The 27,060-nt window shown below is 49.2% G+C and overlaps 1 protein-coding gene across 2 annotated transcripts in view; it reads right to left on the bottom strand.

The window, feature by feature from the left end:
* Nucleotides 1–27,060, bottom strand: part of cep41 (centrosomal protein 41) — a 64,852-nt gene that overhangs the window by 13,335 nt on the left and 24,457 nt on the right. For both annotated transcript variants that reach the window (XM_072471128.1, XM_072471127.1), the window contains exons 5-9: nt 21,909–21,975; nt 16,403–16,562; nt 14,249–14,418; nt 1,321–1,388; nt 44–158 (exon numbers count right to left, since the gene is read on the bottom strand). In XM_072471128.1, the coding sequence (XP_072327229.1) occupies nt 44–158; nt 1,321–1,388; nt 14,249–14,418; nt 16,403–16,562; nt 21,909–21,975 (580 nt within the window). The remainder of the gene's footprint in view (nt 1–43; nt 159–1,320; nt 1,389–14,248; nt 14,419–16,402; nt 16,563–21,908; nt 21,976–27,060) is intronic.

Below are 27,060 nucleotides of genomic sequence, written 5' to 3'. Positions count from 1 at the left end.
CATCAACCAGGAAAAAAAGAGTTTTCAGCAATAAAGCACTCACCCCCTGACAGCATGAAAAGATTCTCAAAACCTCTCTCGCACAGCGTTGTGGCAGCCTGACTAGCTATCCGTTCATCTTCATCATAAAGCAGAATGATTTTCCCAGATGCGTTTTTCTACGTCGAGTTGTTAAGGCACTGAATATCATCTCAAAATGGTAAATCATAGGTTAATTGCAGATTAGAATCATAAAGGTGAAATAAACCAGACTCGTGGGGAGGGAAGAATGTGGAGTGTGGGGGGTGGGGTAAGGATTGAAAGCAAAAGAGCGACATTCTGAATCTAATCTTTCACCCCAAAACTACTAAATTTTTAAAATATCGACACCATTGATTTCCATTAGAGTGAAATCACAATGGCTCAAACTCAGATGACATAAAGATTCAATTATGTCTAAATTGATAACTGATCCTGCTGGCAGAATAGAAACTCCCATTGAACGTTGCCTGTGATAAACCGAACTTCCACACTAAATCCTGGATTACTTGAACTTGACCAAGCTTGTTACATGAGGGCTTTCTAACATTAAAAAACACACACATTGAAAACCAACAGTGACTGATGCAGGATAGAAAGGAGGGAAAGATGCATAAGTTAGACAGTATAAACCGCTTTCTCCTCCAGCTTCAGCTTCACAAGGGCGTTCTGAAGTGTTATATTCCTGGAGGTAGGGCGGTGCAGTGGGTTAGCACAATGCCCTTTAATCTGTGCACTCATCAAATACACATATTCTGATGAAATGAAAATTGGTTAGCTGCAAGAATTCAAAGTGAAATAAGATTAGACAGTTTCAAACTAAATCTAATAATGTAAATGCATCTTTGCAAACTTTTTTGCTGTCCATAGGGGTGGCTAATGTGCAAAAGTTCATATTAGTGCAGTAGATTGTCATCCTTTGAAGTTAGGGTTCAAGTACGTACCCATTCTTGACTAAATGCTAACAGTGACAACCCAAATCTTAATTATCGCACAATTAACCTAATGTTACCATAAAATGTAATAGTCCAGTTACCATATCAGCTGCCCTTATGCCAAACCATGTATAGAGCATCATTAAAAACAGATGGTTGAAAAAAATACCGAGGTAACTTCACCATGTTCCCTACTGGGGAAATAAAAAGAGGAAATTCTCAGTAAAATCGACCTGGACTCTAAAGACAAAAGAGCAGAAATCATGCCTAATCCAACAGTGCCAGTTTCAGCAGTAAATTACAGAATGGGAACCTAATTTCACAATCTGGCTGCTCATTATACAGATCTGAAGACTTAAAAGGATACATAGTCTAGAAGCTCCTTTGTATAAGGGTTCATAGTCCTAGACAACATTGCTATAGGATAACTGTTGGCTGCAAGACAAAAGAAAACAATTTCAGTCAAAATGGGCTGAGCGGGTTTAAATAACGGTGCAAGTTCTACAGCAAGAGTTTATCCATATGATTAAAGTCTCATATCTAGCATGCCACTATTACATCTCAAAGTGTAATACACATAAAGCGACTATAGGAACATAGGAACAGAAGCAGGTCATTCAGCTCCTCAAGCTTGTCCTGCCATTCAATGAGATCATGGCTAATCTGTAGCCAAACTACAGATCTCTGATCCTGAGGCTAAGTGTTGACGCCGTCGGAAACGCCCCAGGATCAGCAATTCTGGCCCCTGCCATGCGCAGTCCCACCGGCGCGATTTCCAGCTTGCGCAGTGTCCCCCTTATCCACGCCGGCCCCGGCCCAACATGGCGCAAGGGTACAGGGGCCGGCGCGGAAGAAAGAAGGCCAAGAGACAGAGAGGCTGGCCCGCCGATCGGTGGGTCCCGATCACAGGCCAGACCACATCGGAGGCCCCCCACCCCCCCAGGGTTGGACCCCCCCTCCCCACAGGCCGTCCCCGGACCCTTCAACGCCAAGATCCCACCCCCGCATGTTAGAACAGCGCCGGCGGACTTGAGGTTTTTTTTATGGCCGGAGAATCGCAGGGGGGCCGCGTAGAGCAGCCCCCAACCGCGCCGATCACGTCGGCCCCAATGGCGCCGATTCTCCACCCGGCATCAGGGTGCGCTTCGCGCGGACCCCCAGCGATTCTCCGACCCGGCGTGGGGTCGGAGAATCCCGCCCCATATCCCTGCCTTTGGCCCATATCCCTCAAGATATTTGCTTAACAAAATTTTATCTATCTCAGATTTAAAATTAACAATTGTTCTAGTTTCAAATACTGTTTGTTTGAGAGAGTGCCGAACCTCTACTTTCCTTTGAGTGAAGAAGTGCTTTCTAACATCTCTCCTGAACGGTCTAGCCCTAACTTTTAGACGGTGCCCCCTAGTTAAAGAATCTCCAACCAGTGGAAATAATTTATCTTTATCTACTCTGATTATCCCTGTTTATATCTTCAATACGTCGATCAGATCACCCCTTAACCTTCTATATTCGAGCGAAAACAGGCCTGATTTGTGTAATCTCTCCTCATAACTAGATCCCTGAAGTCCAGTTATCATTTTTGTAAACCTATGTTGCACTCCCTCCCAGGCCAAAATATCCTTCTAAGGTGTGGTGCCCAGAACTGCTCACAGTACTCCAACTGGGGTCTAACCATCGTTTTGTATAGCTGCAGCATATTTTCTGTGTCTTTGTACTACAATCCTCTCGCAGTTTGTCTATCACTGCAACCGGTCCACAGCAGATGCTATCTCCCAGGCTCTACAATCAACACTCGAACACCTCGACAACAAGTACACGTACATAAGACTGCTGTTCATAGACTAGAGCTCCGCCTTCAACACTACTATCCCAACAAGACTAATAACCAAACTCTCCAATCTTGGACTTGACCCCTCGCTGTGCAACTGGATACTTAAAAAAAAAAAAAAAATTTAGATTACCCAATTATTTTTTTTTCACAATTAAGGGGTAATTTGGCATGGCCAATCCACCTAACCTGCACATCTTTGGGTTATGGGGGTGAAACCCACACAGTCACGGGGAGAATGTGCAAACTCCACACGGACAGTGACACAGGGCTGGGATTCGAATCCGGGTCCTCAGCACTGTAGTCCCAGAGCTAACCACTGTACACGTGCTGCCCGCTTCCACCTGAGTTAACAGCCATTTATGTGGGACTTCTTCAAACGCCTTCCGGAAGTACATATAAATAACATCCATAGACATTCCGCTGTCCACTACCTTAATCACCTCTTCAAGAAATTCAATAAGATTACTCAGGCACGGCCCGATGTCATTGCTGGGTGGAGCGAAGAGATACATAGAGAGGGTTTTTGAGAAATTTGAAGAAGAGTTGAAGTCTGTTCTGGAAACCCTTGTTTTGACCACAAGTAAAGACAGTTTTCTCTCCCAGTAGGGTAGGTTTTAGGTTAAAAAAAAGAGTAACAATAGTTAAAGCAGAGCAGCCTTGTCTGAAGAGAAGGAAGAGGCTGAAACAACCCAGTTGAAACATCTATTTGAAGATATTCAGCCAGAGTCTGAAGGGATTTTAACAGAAGCCAAACACCTGGTGCAGAATTCTGCCGCACCTTCAGGGGCTAGGCCAACCCCGGAGTGATTTGCGCCGTGCCGGCTGGCGGGGAAGGGGCTTGGTGCCACGCCAACCGGCGCCGAAGGGCCTCCGCCGGCCGGCGCGAGTTGGCGCATGCTCGGGAGCGCCAGCGTGTGCTGGCGTCATCCCAGCGCATGTGGAGAAGGCTTCGTCTACGCACCGGCAATGGCGGACTGCTACAGCCGCCGGTGCGGAAGAATAGAGTGCCCGCACGGCACAGGCCCGCCCCCCCGATCGGTGGGCCCCGATCGCGGGCCAGGCCAGCGTGGGGGCAACTCCCAGGGCCAGATACCTCCGCGTCCCACCGAGAACCCCGGAGGCTGCCTGCGGCGCCAAGTCCCGGCGGTAAGGACCTACTCTTATTTACGCCGGCGGGACCGGCAAAAAACGGCGGCCACTCGGCCCATTGCGGGCCGGAGAATCGCCAGGGGGCCCGCTGTCAGCGGCCGCCGACCGGCGCGGCTCCCGCTCCCGCAAAATCTCCGGTGCCGGAGAATTCGTCAGCTGGCGGGGGTGGGATTCACGCCGCCCCCCGGCAATTCTCCGACCTGGCGGGGAGTCGGAGAATCCCGCCCCTGTTTTGTGAAGCACATATTACTCTATGCCATACTGATTTTAAGATGGATTGAGAGCTGTATATGTTTCTTGTTGTATAATGGGGAATTGAGTAGTAGTGTTTAAGGGGTAGTTGTAAGTTGTTCTTTTTGGGTGTGAAGTTAAAAAGTTTAATATTGTATTCATAATAAACTCATAAAAAATCTCTATTTTTTCATGCAATTACTCCTGGAGTGGATCCTTTTTCTGCACAGTCTTACAAAATAAACAAAAATATTGGGGTTTCATTCCAATATTCTCGACACTTTTGGGGTTTGGTTTGGATTGTAATACTATAGACTCCAGCAACTGCCCCACCACAGATGTTAGGCTAACCGGTCTGTAATTCCCTAGGTTCACCCTTCTTAAAAAGTGGAGTGACATGGGCAATTTTCCAATCCACAGGGACTACACCCGAATCCCGGGACCTCTGAAAGGTTATAGTTAGGACATCTACAGTGTGCTCCCCTACTTCTTTGAACATCCTCGGGTGGAAACTGTTGGGTCCTGGGGATCTTTAGTTCCATTAATTTCCTAGTTACCAATGCTGTACTTAATTTAATTGTATTATGTCCCTGTCCTCTATCGGCAATTAACTTGTTCAGGACTTCTGGAAAGTTTTCTTCCTTTTCAACTGTAAATACTGAGGCAAAGTAATTATTCAACATGTCTGCCATTTCCCCATTACCACTGATAAATTCTCAATTTTCAGGTTATAGTGGGACTATTGTGCTCTTGCCCACCCACTTTCCCTTTATATAACTATAACATTTATTCTTACTGATTTTGATGTCCCTTGCAAGTTTCCTTTCATAATTCCTTTTAGTCGCTCTGATATGCTGCTTTGTGACCCTTTGCTGGTCTTTGTATCTATTCCATTTATCCGGTTTTGCATTGTTGTAAGCCTTTTCTTTTAGTTTTATGCTGTCCCCAACCTCTTTAGTTGTCCATGGTAGTTTGTGTTCTCTCAGGGTTATGTATTCGCTCTGTATCTCGTTAAATGTTTCTTGAAATATTCTCCACTGATCTTCAGTCATTTGACCCATTGACAGATCTTCCCAGTTTACCGTGGACAGTGTCTGTTTCATTCCTAGAGTAAAGTCAGCCGTACCAAGTCTAAAATTCTACTATCTGAATCATGGGCGGGATTCTCCGACCTCCCGCTGGGTTGGAGAATCGGCAGCGGCCGGTGTGAATCCCGCCCCCGCCGTCCACCGAATTCTCCGACCCCCCCCCAAAATTTGGCCCCGCGTGAATCCCGCCGCCCTCGGAGAATGCCGGGAACCTGCCGAAGCTATGGACCCCGGTGCTGCCCGAATTGTCCCGGCTGGATGGGCCGAAGTCCCGCCGACGTGACCACGGCATAAATTGAACCACCTATATAACAGCGTCAACCAGTACTGATGGTTGACGCCAGACAGCACGGAGGTAGGTCACGGCGTGGGGTGGCCGCAGGAGAAGTGATGGCGTGGCCGCAGTCGATGTGCAGGGTGTGTGTGTGTGTGGAGGGGGGGGGGGGGGGGGGGCACGAGTGCCGGGGAGGGGGGAGAGGACGAGTGCCGGGGTGAGGGGGCGAGTGCCGGGGTGAGGGGGCGAGTGCCGGGGTGAGGGGGAAAAGAGGGTTAGGTCTAGGGCTAGTTGCACCTGGGGATGTGCCACACATGGGGGGTGGAGGGGTTAGGGCTAGGGTTAGTTGTACCTGGGGATGTGCCGCACATGGGGGGGGGGGTTAAGGGTCAGGTGCACTTGGGGGTGTGCCACCCATCGGGGCGGGGGCACCCTGACAAGGTCATTCACCTTCTTGTGGCACTGGGCGCCTGTCCTTGGTGTTACAGCCACAGCGCTGACGGTCTCTGCCACCTCCCTCCACAGGCGCCGGCTGAGGCGTGGGGCGACCCTGCGGCCGTGTCCGGGGTATAGGGCCTCCCTCCTCGCCTCTACAGCGTCCAGGAGCGCGACATAGAGGCGTCTCGGGGGGGTCTTTTGTGCTGTGACGCCGCGCATCTGCGGCGGGTGATGCCGTCGCGAATGGCGTCACACCGCTACTAGCGCATTCCGGGCCAGAGACTTTGCGCCGTTTGGGGGGGGCCCCGACGCCGGAGTGATCCGCGCCGTTTTTGGCGCTGGGTTCCAGCGATCGCGCCGATTATGGGAGAATCCCGCCCCATGTTTTTCACTTTCAAACGCTACATTGAATTCAGTCATGTTGTGATCGCTATTTGATCAATGTTCATGTATAGTTAGGCTACTAATTAAATTTGGCTCATTACTCATAACTCAATCCCTTGTTGCATCTAGAATATTTTGCTGCAGGAAACTATCGTGGACACATTCCAGAAATTCACTATCTTTCTGACAGGTGCTTGACTGCCTCTCCCAATCTATGTGGGATAGGTTAAAATCCCCCAGTAATACTACTCTGCCGTTGCTACACAACCTAATACCTCAGAACTGCTGTCAGTGGATTGATACACAATCCATTATAGTTGTAGACACTTTTTTGTTCCTCAGTTCCATTCATACGGTCTCCACTGGTTGCTTTCCCCTCATTATATCCTCCCTCACCATTGAAGTGAAAGGATTTCTAATCAGTAAGGCTACTCCATCCCCTCTGCCATCATCCTTGACCCTCATGTACTTTATAACCAGGTATATTCAGTTCCCAGTCCCCACCATCCTGCACCATGTCTCCATAATAGCCACTACATCATAATCTTCAATTTGAATTAATGCTTGCAGCTCACCTAGTTTATTCCTTACACTCCGTGCATTAGTATATAGACCTTTTAATTGGGCTATACCCCCTAAACTGTCCCTCAGCACTGAGCTTTATTTGCTTGTTTATTATTTTTCCCTTTTGGTTTAGCCAGTATACTTGTAGTTTTGCCATTCGTTGCACTTCTAGAAGTTGGGTTCTGACTATTTCTTTACGCTCCGTCCTGCTATTAGTTTTTGGAACTGTATTGACTTCCCCCGAGGCCTTCCCGGTATCACTATCGGTTACACTTACTCAATTGACTCAAAGGTCATTCAAAGCTCATTGCAACTAATCATTGAACAATATTGACTGACTTCACAGTGAACACCGCCATGGAATGGAGACAGTATTCAATACAAATTCAGACTCAGCAAAGAACTGAATCTTAGCAGTGCTTAAAAGAGAAATAACATCCTCAGGCTAGTTTCTCCAGCATTTCATACAATGACGTTCCATTCAAAGAGCATTGCTGACTGAGAATATCCATAAATTATTCAGCAATTTAATAATAAAGTGCTGTATCTATATGATATTAATATTTTTTATATAATGTTTAATGAATGCTAAGAACTACTGGTGTTTAATATCTTCTATTTGTTTAAGAAATACACATGCTTAATAACTAAAGATCATTGATGTTATTGTAAGAGGTTTTATAGGGATTATGAATTTGCTCTCTGATGCAGAGGTTCACGAGCTGGGAGCATGTATTGGGAATTTGAGCATAAAGGCCAGCACACTCCACTGGACTTTGATCTACTCATCCTATGTGGTGTACAGGCCATCATACAGAGTTCCCTATGTACTGATGAGAAACAAAGCTCTTGTGCTAGGACCGCAGATTTGTTGATGCAGATCATACCGCAGGCTTTATTTCATACCAGTTCAGAGGAAAGGACAATATAGTGGTGATGCAGTTTGTCCAAAATAATGTGAGCACTTTATTATTTAGTATCTTGGTCAGAACATGAGGAGAAAAAATTGTAAGAAGTAAATGAAGGAAGTGAGTTATTATTTAATAAGAGTTGATTCTACAGTCACTCAGAGTAATCTGTAAAAACATTGGAGTGGATTTTCACCTTTACTACATGGGTAATAAGCTGGCAGAGTAGAATGCCTGTCAATATAAAACCTGTTCCACGGAGGTCATTGGAATTTAAAAAAAAAAATCAGGCAGATTCTATAACAGTTGGGCAATCCAGACAACCAGATTATCACCCATGCAGTGAAGACAAGGGGCGCGATTCTCCACTCCCGCGCCGGTTGGGAGAATCGCCTGGGTCGCCAAAATTTCCCGCGATGTCGGTCCGACGCCCTCCCGCGATTCACCCAAGTGGCGAGAACGGCCCCGTTGAGTTGAGGCCGGAGAATCGCCCGAGACACCCAAAATGGCGATTCTCCGCCACCCCCACTATTCTCAGGCCCGGATGGGCCGAAGTCCCGACGGCGTGACCCCAGTTCACGCCGTCGCCGTTCACACCTGCTATTTAAAGTCGTCAGCCAGTCGTGCTGGCTGACGCTGAGCAGGGGGAGGTGAGCGGACTGTTCCGCAGCTCCTGGAGACCGGGTCGGCTTCCCCGAGAAGGCTGCGGCCAAAGGGGGGGGGGGGGTGAGTGAGAGTGTGCAGGTGGGAGGGGGGGGGGTGAGGGAGAGTGTGCAGGTGGGAGGGGTTGATGAGGGAGTGTGTGCAGGTGGGAGGGGGGGGGGATGAGGGAGAGTGTGCAGGTGGGGGGGGTGTGAGGGAGAGTGTGCACGTGGGAGGGGGAGATGAAGGACAGTGTGCAGGTGGGAGGGGGAGTGAGGGAGTGTGTGCAGGTGGGAGGGGGGGGTAAGGGAGAGTGTGCAGGTGGGAGGGGGTGAAGGAGAGTGTGCAGGTGGGAGGGGTTGATGAGGGAGAGTGTGCAGATGGGGGGGGGTGAGGGAGAGTGTGCAGGTGGGAGGGTATGAGGGAGAGTGTGCAGGTGGGGGGGGTGAGGGAGTGTGTGCAGGTGGGGGGGGGTGAGGGAAAGTGTGCAGGTGGGAGGGGGAGTGAGGGAGAGTGTGCAGGTGGGAGGGGGAGTGAGGGAGAGTGTGCAGGTGGGGGGGGGGGGGAGGGGATGAGGGAGCGGCGTGCAGGTGGGAGGGGGGGTGAGGGAGAGTGTGGATGGTATCGTCCATCCGCGGATGCCACATGTCAGCCGCCCTGATATGGCAGGACGGTGACGAGGACACGGCCGCAGGTTGCGTGTGGCTGATGGGCACAGGTGACTGGCACACTGGTGAGGAGTACGGTGTGAACTGACCGTTGGACGCAGACAGTGACCAGGTGTTAGGCTGGCTGCATGTCTGCAGCGCGACCAGACCACCGGGACACACAGGGATCCCATGCAACCCGGCTGGCGAGGTGTGGAAGAACCTTGGTGTAACATGTCGTTTCTCTGCCTCCCACCACCCTCCTGCAGGTCACCATGTATGCCAACCAGACAGCGATGTTCACTGCCGTGGTTGGAGCCGCAGCTCTGGAGTTTGCCATCCGGCAGCTTAGAGTCAGACGGCCCACAGTGGCTGCAGATGCAGCGGTTGCCGGTGCAGCAGAGGGGATGGCCGCGGAGTGGTCCGTCGTCGACGCGCAGGCTGCAGACGCTCACGACCCGAATGTACAGGGGGATGCCAAGGAGAACATTGACCGCCAGATGGCGAGGAATGCAGAGTAAGTGCTTGGGGCGGGGAGAGATGGAGGATCCACTGATGGTGGTGCCAGGGCGCCACAGGCGTCCAGCAAGGCCGAGGGTGTACCGTGACAGAATGTCGTTCGAGGCCCTAGCGGACATCACATGCAGGAGACTATGGTTCAGCAGGGAAACAGTCGCACATATATGCCAGCTCGTGGCGCACCTCGCACCACGTGGAATGGGAGGAGGACACGGGATACCAGTCTCCGTCAAGGTGACGGTGGCCCTAAACTTTTATGCGACCGGTTCCTTCCAGGCGCCGAGTGGGGACCTATCTGGGATATCACAGGCATCGGTCCACAGGTGCATCAGGGACGTCACCGACGCCCTGTACGCCATCGCGGACAGGTACATTCAATTCCCCGAAGACCGAGCACAGCAGGAAGCACGGGCACGTGGATTCACCAAGGTGGCCGGGATACCGATGGTCCAGGGTGTCATCGATGGTGTGCAAGTCCCCATGCGCCCACCTGCAGACAACAGGGAAGTGTTCATGAACAGAAAGGGCGCATACTCCATGAAGATTCAGGTGGTGTGCGGCCCCCACATGAAGATCATGCACGTGTGTGCAAAGTACCCCGGCAGTGTGCATGATGCCTACATTCTGACACAGTCGTTCATCCCCGCAATGTTCGATGGATGCCCCCCCCCAGCTGAGGGGCTGGTTGCTGGGCGACAAGGGCTATCCGTTGAGGTCATGGCTGATGACGGCGAGGCCTCACACCAACGCGGAGAGCCTATACAACGAGGCACATGCAGCAACCAGGGGTGTGGTGGAGCGGTGCTTCGGCCTGCTGAAGATGCGCTTCAGATGCCTGGACCGCTCCGGAGGGGCCCTGCAGTACCAACCCGACAGGGTCGATCGCATGGTTGCCATGCAGAGGGGAGATGACCTGGTGGAGGAGTCGGAGGGAGGACCCGATGGCACCGGAGCCAACGCAAACGAGTGGGATGGGGAAGAGGAGGATGCGGAGGATGAGGATGATGGCGCGCACCAGGGTGGGGAGGGGCGCAGGACACAGACACTGCCCGGGTGCTGGTTACGTCCAGGAGGCTGCGCGACGGCACTGCTGCGGACAGCGGGCACGCGACGCGTTGGTGGCCGCATGGTTCACGCACTGTGGGGGTGGGATTTACTGAACACTGCCACCTGCACCGTCACTCCTGCACACGGGCACCACACAGCACACCCCCCCCCCCCCCCGTTCACGGCACCAATTCCACATCACCGTACCACTGCGGCACTACGGGATTGCACAACATTGATGATTGGGTAAGCGGGTGTGATCAGTGCCATGTTGAATGATGACGGCCCGCTCTGCGATGAGCTGAGTGCTCAGATTCGGCAGCCGAGGTCTGACTCATGGCTATAGCTGAACCATGCACTCCGGTGGTCACAGCCTTTGTGACGGATATTTCACCACATGCCCGTGGGGTGGCTGGCGTCGGTGTTCCGAGGCCAATGGTGTCCGATTATGGGAGGCAGGGGGGAAAAGGGTCAGCACATCCGGAACAGACCTTGAACGGCTCGTATACCACTACGCCAATCGGGCACCCTCACGAGCCCCCTGGCACCGGACATACCACACAGTCTTACAAGTCAAATTCAACAGTGAGTTTATTTGTGTGGTTAACATAGGTGCCCTACCCACTACAACTAGACTGTGCCCTGCACCCATGCCAACTTCTTACGTTCCTAACGTCTTTGCCTTACGAACCCTACCACTACGTCTAGGTGTGTTCCCAGATGGTACAGCAGGAGTGGAGGCGGACTGCTGAGAATCACGCCCTTCGACATGGCTCCCCGTCGGCACACGTTTCCTGGGGCGGCCCGGCTTAGAGGGGCCAGGCTGCTCAGCTGGCGTGCTGGATGGCGTGGTGCCACCCTGACCTGCCCGCTCCCCACCAGATGCGCCAGGGACGGAACGGGGGGAGGCCGAGTGTACCGGGACGTCCCTTGATGGAGCTACCGGGACGGGCCCCAGAACCTCCTCCTCCCTCGGGGAGCCCGGTGGCCCCCGGGCCTCACTGTGGGACAGAGATGCGCTCGGAGACATGCCCCATCGCACCACCGACACCTGGCGCTGCCAGTCCTGGAGGCCTGCAGCGGTATCGACCACGGTCCGAATGTTCGCCGAGACGGAGCACAGGGAGTGCCACATTCCTGCCAAGGACTGTGCGATCTCGACCTATGAGTGCGCGACGCCATCCATCACGTGCGCCAGGCGGTCAATGCTCTCCGCGACCGACTGCTGGGACTGTGCCATCGCTTGCTGGGACCGGGCCATGGCATGGTGAGACTCAGCCAGGGCCCAGAGAGCGGCGGCAATGTCCTGTTGGCTCTGTGAGATGGCTGCCTGGGAGAGGGCAACCCTCTCCTGGGCCATGGATGACGCGTGCACGTTAAGCCCAACGCCTTGCAGAACCTGACCCATGGCCAAAACCCTTTCATCCATTGCCTCCACCGCGGACGCTACCTGTGCGGTGTCGGCCTAGGTGGCTGCGATGAGCGGCACCACTCCCTGCTCCTGGACGCGGATAGACTCCTCCAACTACGTGTGCAGGTCCTAGAAGATGGCCCTCATCCCATTATTCAGTCCCTGGGTGTCCACATGCATCGGTTGTCCGGGTGGGTCAATTACATCCAGGAACCCGGGAACCGTCTGGCTGGCAGCTGGTTGCTGGGCCTGGGCTGTCCTCCGACCGTCCAGCCCCTCGGCTGCTCCAAACTCCACCTGCTGTACCGGCTCGGCTGTGGGGTGCGCACCAGACAGTGACCCGGGAGCCTCATCACTTATATGCCCAACCGAGGTGAGTGTCTCTGTGATGGTGAATGGTGTGGGAGACAGCAGTGCTGCAAGCTCGAGGTCATCGTCTGTCAGGAAGTCTGGTGTGTACTGGTCCCCCTCATGGCCCGGCGCAAGCTCCATGCGGGCCATGGTGTCTTGACCTCCAGGTGAATCCAGCGGGTTTGTGGCCGTGATGTGCGCTTCGACATGAATGTCCACCCTGTGCCCCTCACTATTGTCTGTCTCGGTGGTCTGAGCGTCCTGGTCCTGCGTCCCAGACTGAGAGGTTTGCCCTCCTGTCCGACCGACTGCCAACCTCTGGCGTGCGTCCCTGGGTGTAGTTGCGGTTGCCGATGTTCCGTTGTTTCCTGGGCGAGACGTTCCTGGACGTTCGGCGGGTGGCCCTGGGGAACATAAAGATTCGGTGTTCGTTAAGACACGGTGGCCCGGGTGTATGGTGGTGGTGGCTGCACAGTGTGAGGGGGGAGGGGATCGAAGGTGCAATGGCCAGAGTGTGAGTGGGGATGGGATCGAGGGGGCAGTGGCCAGAGTGTAAGGGGGGCAATGACGGGTTGGGGGTGGGGAGGACATGCAGGGTTCTCTCACTTGCTTCTGCGCCTCCGACCTGGCATGGCGTGACCTCCCGGGTGGCGGATCCCCCAGCGAGGTCCAGGGCCCTCTGCTCGTGAACTGTTAGGGGGTGCAGGACAGGAGAACCCCCTCCGGTTCTCATGCGCTCACGCTGGTTGTGAGCTGTCTTGTCCTTGGGGGGGTGGGGGGGGGGGGGGGGGGGGGGGGGGTTGGATAAAGCATCACTATTAGGCGGGTATCATCAGGGCATGCAGATATAGACGACATTGTTGCTGGTTCAGGAGACAGCACGCCATGGCATCGCTCCAGGGGGGGGTCCCGGGGCTCATGTGGGTCGAGTAGATAGTTGGGCACCGTGACCCCCCCAACCCCCCACCACCGTCCCTGATGCCCTAATCCCCCCCAACACTCCCAACCCCCCTGACCCCCTCCCCCACTGCCCGATGCCCCAATCCCCCCTGACCCCCCCCCACCACCGCCCCTGATGCCCCAATCCACCCAACACTCCCAACCCCCCGACCACCCCCCACCACCACCCCTGATGCCCCAACATTCCCAACCCCCCCCTGATCCCCTCCCACCACCGCCCCTGATACCCCAATCCCCCCAACACTCTCAACCCCCCACCACCCCTGATGCCCCAATCCCCCCCCCCCCCCAACACTCCCAACCCCCCTTGACACCCCCCACCCCAGTGCCGGGGGGTGGGGGGGGGGGCCTGGGGGCACCCTCATGGCACTTACCCTGGCAGCCTGGGTGAGGTCCTGTAGCTTTTTGCATCACTGCTCCCCCGTCCGGGGGGTCTGCCCCACAACACTGACTGCGGTGCCAACCTCATGGCAACCGCGCTGGATGGCTGGCGATGCCCACGTCTTGGGCAGAGGGTGTACCTTCTCTGCTCGACCTCTTCCACCAGGGTGTCCAGGTCCGTGTCCCAGAACCTCAGTGCGGCACTTCGGGGCTCAGCCATCTCCTCGTCGGGATCGGGACCGTTTCGCGCCGTCGTGAACTTCGACTGAGTTCACAACGGCGTGGGCACTTCAGCGCGGGAGTGGAGAATCACGCCCCTGAACTTACCCTGTACTGTCAACTTACCGTAGGAAGCTGTATCGGTCATTAGCTACAATAGTCACTACACCCTTAATCAAATATATGACCATTTAAACCCAATTCTCAGAAATTACACTTATGATTAAATTAATAACATCTTTATGCTTTACCTCCAATAATGTGACATTGATCATAGGCATCACGGTCTCGTACATCGAGCAGTAAGTAAGGGCAGTCTGGATATGGTCCTTCTGTTTTTTCAGGACAGGGGCAGAGCTCAGGGTGGGACAATTTCTGAGTCTCCTTCTCCAGATCTATTTCCCCAACACCACTGATAACACTACAGAGAAAAATAAAAACTGTTGACGATCACATACTGTCAGTCTTTAATATAGTAATTGAACACTAACATTTTAGCTTGAAAAGCAAAATTTAAAAAACATTTCCTGGTTATATTTTGAGCAAAGGAACAAGGGGCGCTTAGAAATTCTACACCCAATTCCACAATCGTTTATTTGGTAAGGGTATTGTTCAGTATGGAAAGGAGTCAAAAATGTCAGGAATATTCCCACTCTGATAACATGTTGTGGAGATGCCGGCGTTGGACTGGGGTGAGCACAGTACGAAGTCTTACAACACCAGGTTAAAGTCCAACAGGTTTGTTTCGATGTCACTAGCTTTCGGAGCGCTGCTCCTTCCTCAGGTGATTTCCTGAGCAGCGCTCCGAAAGCTAGTGACATCGAAACAAACCTGTTGGACTTTAACCTGGTGTTGTAAGACTTCGTACTCTGATAACATGTCTAAGCTTATCTCTGCAGGGGCAACAAAAGGGACACTACAACTGACATCAGCGGCCTTGAATTTGGGAAAGGAGAAACAATTAAGAACAAAATCAAGCAGGGTTCACATTCCTGATACCTATCCAGTAACTCCTTTTCAAAATCCTACATGTGTAGAACCGGATGAAGACAGGATCAGGCTCCGCAGATAGTCATAGAGGTTCTGGTTATCCTTTGTTTAGGCTCAGAGATGAAGAGTGGCGAGATAACAAATAGCACCCACTACCTGAGGAACCTATCCCAGTCAAAGTAACATGCTTGAGAAGGAAAATGTGAGGGTGTTAGAAATTATGGACACACAGTTCAGTCTTTATTTTCCCACTCTTAAAATAGAAGATTTCCTTTTCTTTAAAATCGGCCTGCAATTTTCCATTTTTACCTTATAGAATACATTTTGCAAAGTATTATTTGACCACTGTGGGAATATTGTAGAGGGCTCTCTGCAATAGGTTGGTCTGGTCCTAAATTGTAACTGGTTTGATTACTGCTTGAGGTTTGATTACGGCTTGAGGTTTTTCTGTCACCGGATACATGTGACATGTATGACAAAAATCAACATCCTCATGCAGTCTAGGCAATAAAAAGTATTTTTGTCTGAGTTTTCTTTACTCCTAAATGCCGCCCCACTGGAACCTTAGGCATTGCCAGCAACACCTCCTTTCCATAACCCACTGGTAATATAACTTGATGAACCTCTGCCAATTTCTCAATTGCCTGAATATGTACCGGTCCCCACTTTCTCCTTAATACATTATTTCTAATGTAATAACACTCAGGTGTACACTCATTCTATTTCTGTATAGGCTTTCTGATACAACTGCTTTATCTCTGAATCTTTTGGTTGTAATTCTACCAACTTTCCTGAACTAAAGATATCAGCTTCATCCTCCACCTGCTCTTCTTCTTTCTCAACAATCTGGTCAAATATTGTTTCTAGTAACTGAATCTCAGCCTCCCTATCTTTACTCCTTGATTTCTCCTCCTCTTGTCTCAACTGTGGCTTTGTGATCTTGTTACCACACACTCTGGAAACACCCCAGGAAATGCTTCTTGTCACACCTCAAATCAAGAAAAATAAAGTTGATCACACATAAAATGAGCATGATTTTATGCTGAGGTTGTCAAGACATTTGTCAAGGCATTACTAAGAAAATACCCCAAACTAAGAGTGAAAGTTTTGACTGACTGCCAACTATCTACAAGAAATGTCATTGTTTGGCTGACCAAAATGAAACATCCTAGTTGAAATGTTTATTATTCTGTAATATACTGACTAAACAGTTATCGATATCCAGAATTTGTTGCTTTAAAAAAAAATATATTGCCCAGAATCCATTCCTAAATATGAAACCAAAACTACAGAGATTCATTTCACAAAGTACTTCCCTGATTTTCAGGCAAGTGGAACTTACTGTTGTGATGATAAAAATAAAAAAATTGATAAAAGATCAAACAATGATCTTTTTTCAGTGCAACAATTCTTACCTTTGGAGGGTGGAGCGGGGTGAAAGTGCTTTCTCGCTTGACTCGTCCTTACTTATTAATTCTATTGGAGATTTCTGTGGCAGTTCCACAGGACCTTGTTCATCATTCACCTTTATTGCACGGAGCTCAGGATCTAGTGCAGAAAGCACTGAAGTCGAACCTGGGGAAATAAGTTGAAGCTCAAACCTAAAAACTCCATTCAAAAGAGGATATTTCACAGTAGATTTCTACATGGCAATTCAAAACTAAAGTGCACATTTTTAGCTACATTTTATTAAATTGCAAAAGAAAAATAAAGTTTTATTTATTTATTAAATATTTTATTGAAAATTTTTGGTCAACCAACACAGTACATTGTGCATCCTTTACACAATATTATAACAACACAAATAACAATGACCTATTTTATAAACAAAAAATGAATAAATAATAAATAACAAAAATGAAAACTAGCCCTAATTGGCAACTGCCTTGTCACAAGTAACACTCTCCAAAAATATAATTTAACAGTCCAATATATAATTATCTGTAGCAACGACCTATACATACTATACAGTATATATTAACAACCCTGAGAGTCCTTCTGGTTCCTCCTCCTCCCCCCCCCCCCCCCCCCGATCCTGGGCTGCTGCTGCTGCCTTCTTTTTCCCATTCCGTCTATCTTTCTGCGAGGTATTCGACGAACGGTTGCCACCGCCTGGTGAACCCTTGAGCCGACCCCCTCAGGACGAACTTAATCCGCTCTAGCTTTATAAACCCCACCATGTCATTTATCCAGGTCTCCACCCCCGGGGGCTTGGCTTCTTTCCACATTAGCAATATCCTGCGCCGGGCTACTAGGGACGCAAAGGCCAAAACATCGGCCTCTCTCGCCTCCTGCACTCCCGGCTCTTGTGCAGCCCCAAATATAGCCAACCCCCAGCTTGGTTCGACCCGGACTCCTACTACTTTTGAAAGCACCTTTGTCACCCCCATCCAAAACCCCTGTAGTGCCGGGCATGACCAAAACATATGGGTATGATTCGCTGGGCTTCTCGAGCACCTCGCACACCTATCCTCCACCCCAAAAAATTTACTGAGCCGTGCTCCAGTCATATGTGCCCTGTGTAATACCTTAAACTGAATCAGGCTTAGCCTGGCACACGAGGACGACGAGTTTACCCTGCTTAGGGCATCTGCCCACAGCCCCTCCTCGATCTCCTCCCCCAGCTCTTCTTCCCATTTCCCTTTTAGTTCATCTACCATAGTCTCCCCTTCGTCCCTCATTTCCCTATATATATCTGACACCTTACCATCCCCCACCCATGTCTTTGAGATCACTCTGTCCTGCACCTCTTGTGTCGGGAGCTGTGGGAATTCCCTCACCTGTTGCCTCGCAAAAGCCCTCAGTTGCATATACCTGAATGCATTCCCTTGGGGCAACCCATATTTCTCGGTCAGCGCTCCCAGACTCGCGAACTTCCCATCCACAAACAGATCTTTCAGTTGCGTTATTCCTGCTCTTTGCCACATTCCATATCCCCCATCCATTCCCCCCGGGGCAAACCTATGGTTGTTTCTTATCGGGGACCCCCCCAAGGCTCCAGTCTTTCCCCTATGCCGTCTCCACTGTCCCCAAATCTTCAGTGTAGCCACCACCACCGGGCTTGTGGTGTAGTTCCTCGGTGAGAACGGCAATGGGGCTGTCACCATAGCCTGTAGGCTAGTCCCCCTACAGGACGCCCTCTCTAATCTCTTCCACGCCGCTCCCTCCTCCTCTCCCATCCACTTACTCACCATTGAAATATTAGCGGCCCAATAATACTCACCCCTCAACGCTATCGCCAGGGGCTCAATCGCCAGTGCAAACAATAATGGGGACAGAGGGCATCCCTGCCTTGTCCCTCTATGGAGCCGAAAATATGCAGATCCCCGTCCATTCGTGACCACGCTCGCCACTGGAGCCCTATACAACAGCTGCACCCATCTAACATACCCCTCTCCAAAACCAAATCTCCTCAACACCTCCCACAAATAATCCCACTCCACTCTATCAAATGCTTTCTCGGCATCCATCGCCACTACTATCTCCGTTTCTCCCTCTGGTGGGGCCATCATCATTACCCCTAACAACCTCCGTATATTCGTGTTCAGCTGTCTCCCCTTCACAAACCCAGTTTGGTCCTCGTGGACCACCCCCGGGACACATTCCTCTATTCTCATTGCCATTACCTTGGCCAGGACCTTGGCATCTACATTTAGGAGGGAAATAGGTCTATAGGACCCGCATTGTAGCGGGTCCTTTTCCTTCTTTCAGAGAAGCGATATCGTTGCTTCAGACATAGTCGGGGGCAGTAGTCCCCTTTCCTTTGCCTCATTAAAGGTCCTCGTCAGTACTGGGGCGAGCAAGTCCACATATTTTCTATAGAATTCGACTGGGAATCCATCCGGTCCCGGGGCCTTTCCCGCCTGCATGCTCCTAATTCCTTTCACCACTTCTTCTACCTCGATCTGTGCTCCCAGTCCCACCCTTTCCTGCTCTTCCACCTTGGGAAATTCCAGCCGATCCAAGAAGCCCATCATTCTCTCCCTCCCATCCGGGGGTTGAGCTTCATATAATTTTTTATAAAATGTCTTGAACACTCCATTCACTCTCTCCGCTCCCCGCTCCATCTCTCCTTCCTCATCCCTCACTCCCCCTATTTCCCTCGCTGCTCCCCTTTTCCTCAATTGGTGTGCCAGCAACCTGCTCGCCTTCTCCCCATATTCGTACTGTACACCCTGTGCCTTCCTCCATTGTGCCTCTGCAGTGCCTGTAGTCAGCAAGTCAAATTCTACATGTAGCCTTTGCCTTTCCCTGTACAGTCCCTCCTCTGGTGCTTCCGCATATTGTCTGTCCACCCTCAAAAGTTCTTGCAGCAACCGCTCCCGTTCCTTACTCTCCTGCTTCCCTTTATGTGCCCTTATTGATATCAGCTCCCCTCTAACCACCGCCTTCAACGCCTCCCAGACCACTCCCACCTGGACCTCCCCATTATCATTGAGTTCCAAGTACTTTTCAATGCACCCCCTCACCCTTAGACACACCCCCTCATCTGCCATTAGTCCCATGTCCATTCTCCAGGGTGGGCGCCCTCCTGTTTCCTCCCCTATCTCCAAGTCCACCCAGTGTGGAGCGTGATCCGAAATGGCTATAGCCGTATACTCCGTTCCCCTCACCTTCGGGATCAATGCCCTACCCAGCACAAAAAAGTCTATTCGCGAGTAGACTTTATGGACATAGGAGAAAAACGAGAACTCCTTACTCCTAGGTCTGCTAAATCTCCACGGGTCTACACCTCCCATCTGCTCCATAAAATCTTTAAGTACCTTGGCTGCTGCCGGCCTCCTTCCAGCCCTGGACTTCGACCTATCCAGCCCTGGTTGCAACACCGTATTAAAATCTCCCCCCATTATCAGCTTTCCCATCTCTAGGTCCGGAATGCGTCCTAGCATCCGCCTCATAAAATTGGCATCATCCCAGTTCGGGGCATATACGTTTACCAAAACCACCGTCTCCGCCTGTAGTTTGCCACTCACCATCACGTATCTGCCCCCGTTATCCGCCACTATAGTCTTTGCCTCGAACATTACCCGCTTCCCCACTAATATAGCCACCCCCCTGTTTTTCGCATCTAGCCCCGAATGGAACACCTGCCCCACCCATCCTTTGCGTAGCCTAACCTGGTCTATCAGTTTCAGGTGCGTTTCCTGTAACGTAACCACATCTGCCTTAAGTTTCTTAAGGTGTGCGAGTACCCGTGCCCTCTTTATCGGCCCGTTCAGCCCTCTCACGTTCCACGTGATCAGCCGAGTTGGGGGGCTTCCTACCCCCCCCTTGTCGATTAGCCATCACCTTTTTCCAGCTCCTCACCCGGTTCCCACGCAGCTGTATCTCCCCCAGGCGGTGCCCCCCCGCCCATCCTCTCCCATACCAGCTACCCCCTCTCCCCAGCAGCAGCAACCCAGTAATTCCCCCCTCCCACCCCCCCCGCTAGATCCCCCGCTAGCGTAATTACTCCCCCCATGTTGCTCCCAGAAGTCAGCAAACTCTGGCTGACCTTGGCTTCCCCCCCGTGACCTCGGCTCGCACCGTGCGACGCCCCCTCCTTCCTGCTTCTCTCTTCCCGCCATGATTATCATAGCGCGGGAACCAAGCCCGCGCTTCTCCCTTGGCCCCGCCCCCAATGGCCAACGCCCCATCTCCTCCACCTCCCCTCCTCACCACCTGTGGGAGAGAGAAAAGTTACCACATCGCAGGATTAGTACATAAAACCCCTCTTTGCCCCCCACATTCGCCCCACCACTTTGTTCGAACGTTCTTTTTAATAACCCGCTCATTCCAGTTTTTCTTCCACAATAAAAGTCCACGCTTCATCCGCCGTCTCAAAGTAGTGGTGCCTCCCTCGATATGTGACCCACAGTCTTGCCGGTTGCAGCATTCCAAATTTTATCTTCTTTTTATGAAGCACCGCCTTGGCCCGATTAAAGCTCGCCCTCCTTCTCGCCACCTCCGCACTCCAGTCTTGATAAACGCGGATCACCGCGTTCTCCCATTTACTGCTCCGAGTTTTCTTCGCCCATCTAAGGACCATTTCTCTATCCTTAAAACGGAGGAATCTCACCACTATGGCTCTGGGAATTTCTCCTGCTCTCGGTCCTCGCGCCATCACTCGGTATGCTCCCTCCACCTCCAACGGACCCGCCGTGGCCTCCGCTCCCATTAACGAGTGCAGCATCGTGCTCACATATGCCCCGACGTCCGCTCCCTCCACACCTTCAGGAAGACCAAGAATCCTCAGGTTGTTCCTCCTTGCGTTGTTTTCCAGTGCCTCCAACCTTTCCACACATCGTTTCTGATGTGCCTCCTGCGTCTCCGTCTTCACCACCAGGCCCTGTATGTCGTCCTCATTCTCGGCTGCCTTTGCCTTCACGACCCGAAACTCCCGCTCCTGGGTCTTTTGTTCCTCCTTTAGCCCTTCGATCGCCTGTAGTATCGGGGCCAACAGCTCTTTCTTCATTTCCTTTTTGATCTCTTCCACACAGCATTTCAAGAACTCTTGTTGTTCAGGGCCCCATGTTAAACTGCCACCTTCCGACGCCATCTTGGTTTTTGCTTGCCTTCCTTGCCGCTGTTCTAAAGGATCCACTGCAATCTGGCCACTTTCTCCTCCTTTTTCCATCCGTATCCAGGGGGGGATTCCCTTCTGGTTTACGGCACAGTGTTTTTAGCCGTCAAAATTGCCGTTGGGGCTCCTATCAAGAGCCCAAAAGTCCGTTTCACAGGGAGCTGCCGAAACGTGCGACTCAGCTGGTCATCGCCGCACCCAGAAGTCAGAAAAATAAAGTTAAGAGATGTGATCTGTTGCTCATTATCATATCCTCTTCATCTGTAAAAAAGGCATAGTATCTTAGGAAATCCTTTACCTTGAAAACTTAATTCTTCTAATTCTTAAGAAAATGTAAGCCACTAATACTCTACACCAACCTTCCTCCCGCTGTAGTTCTTCGAACATCTCATCACCCTGTTCATTCACAGAGGCCACCTGTAGCACCTAAGGATAACACAAAGTCAATTAAAATTACTTGAAGGAATAAAATGTGTTTTAAAATGTAACATTTCTGCAACTGCAATTGGTCCAATGCTTGTCTATTTTGCCTAGCCCTTCCCTCCTGCATACCAAAGTATAATGTAATGAATATAAGAAATGGTCATATTTTATAGTTTATATTTTTGAAGTAACGTGATTGAAGCCTAGGTTAAAATGCTTACAGACAGCGTGTCTGCTGGAGCTGTGATTAAAAGTGAAGTAATCAGTGATTTTTGCAGGGGCAGTTTTTTGCTAGTACATATTAAAAGCCATTTTACCTGTTTGCAGATAGCGATCGAATGTAATGTTGTACCAGCTCGAACCTGGCTAAACAAATCACGGCACATCTTGTAAAAAGAGACAAAAGAATGCTGTGTACTTTGAGTGCAGCTGGTGTAGCTAACGGGAGGGGACAGGTCTGTCTGGACAAAGGAATTGCTTCCAGGACTCTAAGCTGAGCAGGTTTTCACTTGGTCCTAAAACAATGTTTCGCTCTCCAAGGACTCTGCACAAAGTTGAGATGTTGTTACTGTTAATTGTAAAGCTATTTCTTTGTTGCTAATGTTCTTAATTCTATGTTTAAGTTTAAGTTTGTTTTAGTATAAAAGCTGACTCTTGGTCAGTGTTATCACTCCTGTGGTGCAGTAAAATTTCATTACAGTTTTACCAAATGCAAATAGTTGGGTTCTAATCTGGGATCTTAACCAAAATTTGGGTTCTGGTCTGGACCCATTACAATTGGGGGCTCGCCTGGGATTAAAAAATACAATTCCTTGTTTACGTTGGGATGATTGAATTTAAAGACAGTGAGTGTGAGGAGCTGTTGCTAACAGGTGTTGATGCTCTGTCAGTTTAACATGGAGTGATTTCCAAAATGGCTCTTTCAGAGGCTAAGTGTTTCCCGGGTGTTGAAAAAATAACTTGGGGGGGGGGGGGGGGGGGGGTGTTTACAAAAGGCAGTTAAAACAAACCTTTGGAATTGGCGGGCAAGTTGAAGTTGAATTTATCTGCAGGGGCGAAGAAGGTAGAGACAATTGAAACAATCGCTCAGCATTTAAAGAATGCCAGAAACACAGCCCGGGGTGTGGGAAGAATCATTAGAAGCAACTAAGATCCAGTTACAAATGAAAAATTGCAACATGATAAAGAAATGAGACTGATTGAATTAGAAGCAGAAGGAAAAAAAGAGTATAGAGAGAGAATTTGAAATTCAGAAAATAGAGCTGAAAGAGAGGAGGTTGAAAAAGCATAGAGGATATCAATTTAAAAAGTTGGAGTTAATGGTAGAAGTTGAGGAAAGTCCAGAGGAAGGAATAACCCTTTCCAGTCTAAAGCCTAGTGGGGATATGTTTAAATATGTTCAAGCACTGCTGAGGATTAACGAGAAAAGTGTGGAAGCATTTTAAAAAAAAATCTCTTTTGAGAAAATAGTTAACAATTGAATTGGCCAAAAACCATGTGGGTATTGTTGGTTCAATCAAATTTAATAGATAGAGCGAGTGAAGTGTAGGGTTATGAGGAGGAGAAAAAAGCCATTTGAACTAGTACCAGAAGCCCATAGATAGAAGTTTAGAAATGTTAGGAAAGAACCAGGTCAGACATAGAATTTGAAATAATCAAACAAAACAGTTTTGATGGGTGGATAAGAGCATTAAAAATAGACCGAATGTATGAAGCTCTTAGGGAAATTATTATTCTGGAGAATTTAAAGATTCACTTACTGCAGTAGTGAGAACTCATGTGGAAAAGCAAAGGGTTAAAGACTTGTAGACAAGCAGCAGAGATGATTTTGAATTTGTTCATAAATCAAGGTTTGGTTTTCGACTTAATTTTCAGTCTTTGAAGAATATAAACTGGGGTAATGAAAAATTCACAGATGACAAGGCAAAGGAGGCATGGTTGGGGATAGTAAAAAAGTTTTGCCTCAGATTAAAACAAAAATTCTGAGAGATAAGAAAACTCAGATGTTTTCATTGTGATAAAGTTGGCCAGACAAAGTCGCAGTGTTGGTGGTTTAAGAAAAGTACTGGGAAGACAGACTCTTTAAAACAGGATAAGCCAGGGGGGTTTATTAATGTGACAAAAGGAAACCATGGTTGCAGTTGAAGAGGTGAATAAGGTGTGTACAGTGGATAAAAGCAAATTATTGCGGATGCTGGAATCTGAAACCAAAGGGAAAATGCTGGAAAATCTCAGCAGGTCTGGCAGCATCTGTAGGGAGAGAAAAGAGCTAACGTTTCGAGTCCAGGTGACCCTTTGTCAAAGAACATAAGAACTAGGAGCAGGAGTAGGCCACCTGGCCCTTCGAGCCTGCTCCGCCATTCAATGAGATCATGGCTGATCTTTTGTGGACTCAGCTCCACTTTCCCACCCGAACACCATAATCCTTTATTCTTCAAAAAAACTATCTTTATCTTGAAAACATACAATGAAGGGGCCTCAATTGCTTCACTGGGCAAGGAATTCCATAGATTCACAACCCTTGGGGTGAAGAAGTTCCCCCTGAGCTCAGTCCTAAATCTACTTCCCCTTATTTTGAGGCTATGCCCCCTGGTTCTGTTTTCACACGCCAATGGAAACAACCTCCCCACATCTATCCTATCTATTCCCTTCATAATTTTATATGCTTCTATAAGATCCCCCCCGCATCCTTTTAAATTCCAACGAGTACAGTCCCAGTCTACTCAACCTCTTCTCATAATCCAATCCCCTCAACTCTGGGATTAACCTAGTAAATCTCCAATGCACACCCTCCAGCGCCAGTAGATCCTTTTGTCAGGTAAAGACACCAAAACTGAACACAATATTCCAGGTGTGGTCTCACTAACACCTTATACAGTTGCAGAATAACCTCCCTAGTCTTAAACTCCATCCCTCTAGCAATGAAGGACAAAACTCCATTTGCCTTCTTGATCACCTGTTAACCAACTTTTTGTGACTCATGCACTAGGACACCCAGGTCCCTCTGCACAGCAGCATGTTTTAATGTATTATCATTTAGATAATAATCCCTTTTGTTGTTATTCCTAGCTACTGATTGCCAACCAGAGAAACACCCATTAATCACCACTCTTTGCTTTCTATTAATTAACCAATCTTCTATCCATGCTACTACTTTACCCTTAATGCCATGCATCCTTATCTTATGCAGTAACCTTTTGTGTGGCACCTTCTCAAAGCTTTCTGGAAATCAAGATATACCACATCCATTGGCTCTCCGTTGTCCACCGCACTGGCAATGTCCTCAGAAAATTCCACTAAATTAGTTAGGCACGACCTGCCCTTTATGAACCCATGCTGGGTCTGTCCAATGGGACAATTTCCATCCAGATGCCTTGCTATTTCTTCCTTGATGATAGATTCCAATATCTTCCCTACTACCGAAGTGAAGCTAACTGGCCTATAATTACCCGCTTTCTGCCTACCTCCTTTATTAAACAGTGGTGTCACGTTTGCTATTTTCCAGGGTCATCTGGACTCGAAACATTAGCTCTTTTCTCTCCCTACAGATGCTGCCAGACCTGCTGAGATTTTCCAGAATTTTTTCTCAAAGGTGTGCGCAGCCTGTTCAGAGGTTGATTGATCAACGGGTGTCAGATATTTTAAAAGATGTTATTTGTGAGGGAAAGGTTTACTGATGTGTACAAGGTGGAGTAGGTAAGGATGGTAAAAGTTTAAGGGATACAGGAGCAAGTCAATCTTTAATGGTGAAAGATAAGTAGATGTGTAGTTCAGAAGGAGTATTGCCAGAAAGGTGATAATATGTGGAATTAATGGTGAAGTAGTATTCCATTATGTAAGGTAAGGGAGTTGGTGAAAAGTGATTAAGTGGTGGTAGGAGTAATGGAAAAATTACCTTTTTCAGGCGCAGTTTATCCTGAATAATGATATAGCTGGATCACACGTGGCAGTAATGCCTACTGTGGTTGAAAAGCCAATGGAAAGTCAAACTAAAGTGTTACAAGAAGCATTTCCTGGGGTGTTTCCAGATTGTGTGGTAACAAGATCACAAAGCCACATGTTGAGACAAGAGGAGGAGAAATCACGGAGTAAAGATAGGGAGGCCGAGGTTCAGTTACCAGAAACAACATTTGACCAGATTGTTGAGAAAGAAGAGCAGGTGGAGGATGAAGAGGATATGAAAATGAAATGAAATAGGGGCTTTTCACAGTAACTTCATTTGAAGCCTACCTGTGACAATAAGCGATTTTCATTTCATTTCAAAAAAGAGCAGGTGGAGGATGAAGCGGATATCTTTAATTCAGGAAGGTTGTTAGAATTACAACTGAAAGATTCAGAGGTAAAACAGTTGTATCAGAAAGCCTATACAGAAATTGAGTGAGTGTATACCAGAGTGTTATTACATTAGAAATGATGTATTAATGAGAAAGTGGGGACCGTTACATATTCAGGAAGTTGAGAAATCCGCAGAGGTTCATCAAGTTATATCACCAGTGGGTTATGGAAAGGAGGTGTTCCGGGCAATGCCGGAGGTTCCAGTGGGGAGGCATTTAGAAGTAAGGAAAACTCAGGCAAAAATAGGCAAAAATATTTTTATTGCCTAGACTGCATGAGGATGTTGACTTCCATCGTACATGCCACATTATCAGGTGATAGGAAAACCTCAAGCAGTAATCAAACCTCAAGCAGTAATCAAACCAGCATGCATAGTACCCATTCCGGCATTTGAAGAACCTTTTACCAGGGTCCTAATTGATTATGTGGGACCCCTTCCTAGACAAAAAGTGGTAATCAGTATTTATTGGCTATAATGGATGTGTTTACAAGATTTCTGGAGGCTATTCCATTCTGAAATATTACATCTAAGAAGGCTGTAGAAGAGTTCCTCAATTTTCTTTTACCAGGTACAAACTCCCAGGGGAAATCCAATCAGCAGGATCAAAATTTATGTCAATATTATTCAGGGAAGCTATGGATAGCTTCGGGGTAAAGCAATTTAAATCAACCGCGTATCATCCAGAATCGCAAGGAGCGTTGGAAAAGTGGCACCAAACATTAAATACCATGTTGAGGGCCTATAGTCAACAT

This window comes from Scyliorhinus torazame, chromosome 13 (assembly GCF_047496885.1).
Source record: "Scyliorhinus torazame isolate Kashiwa2021f chromosome 13, sScyTor2.1, whole genome shotgun sequence".
Lineage (NCBI taxonomy): Eukaryota > Metazoa > Chordata > Chondrichthyes > Carcharhiniformes > Scyliorhinidae > Scyliorhinus > Scyliorhinus torazame.
This window is presented reverse-complemented; position numbering and strand designations above follow the sequence as displayed.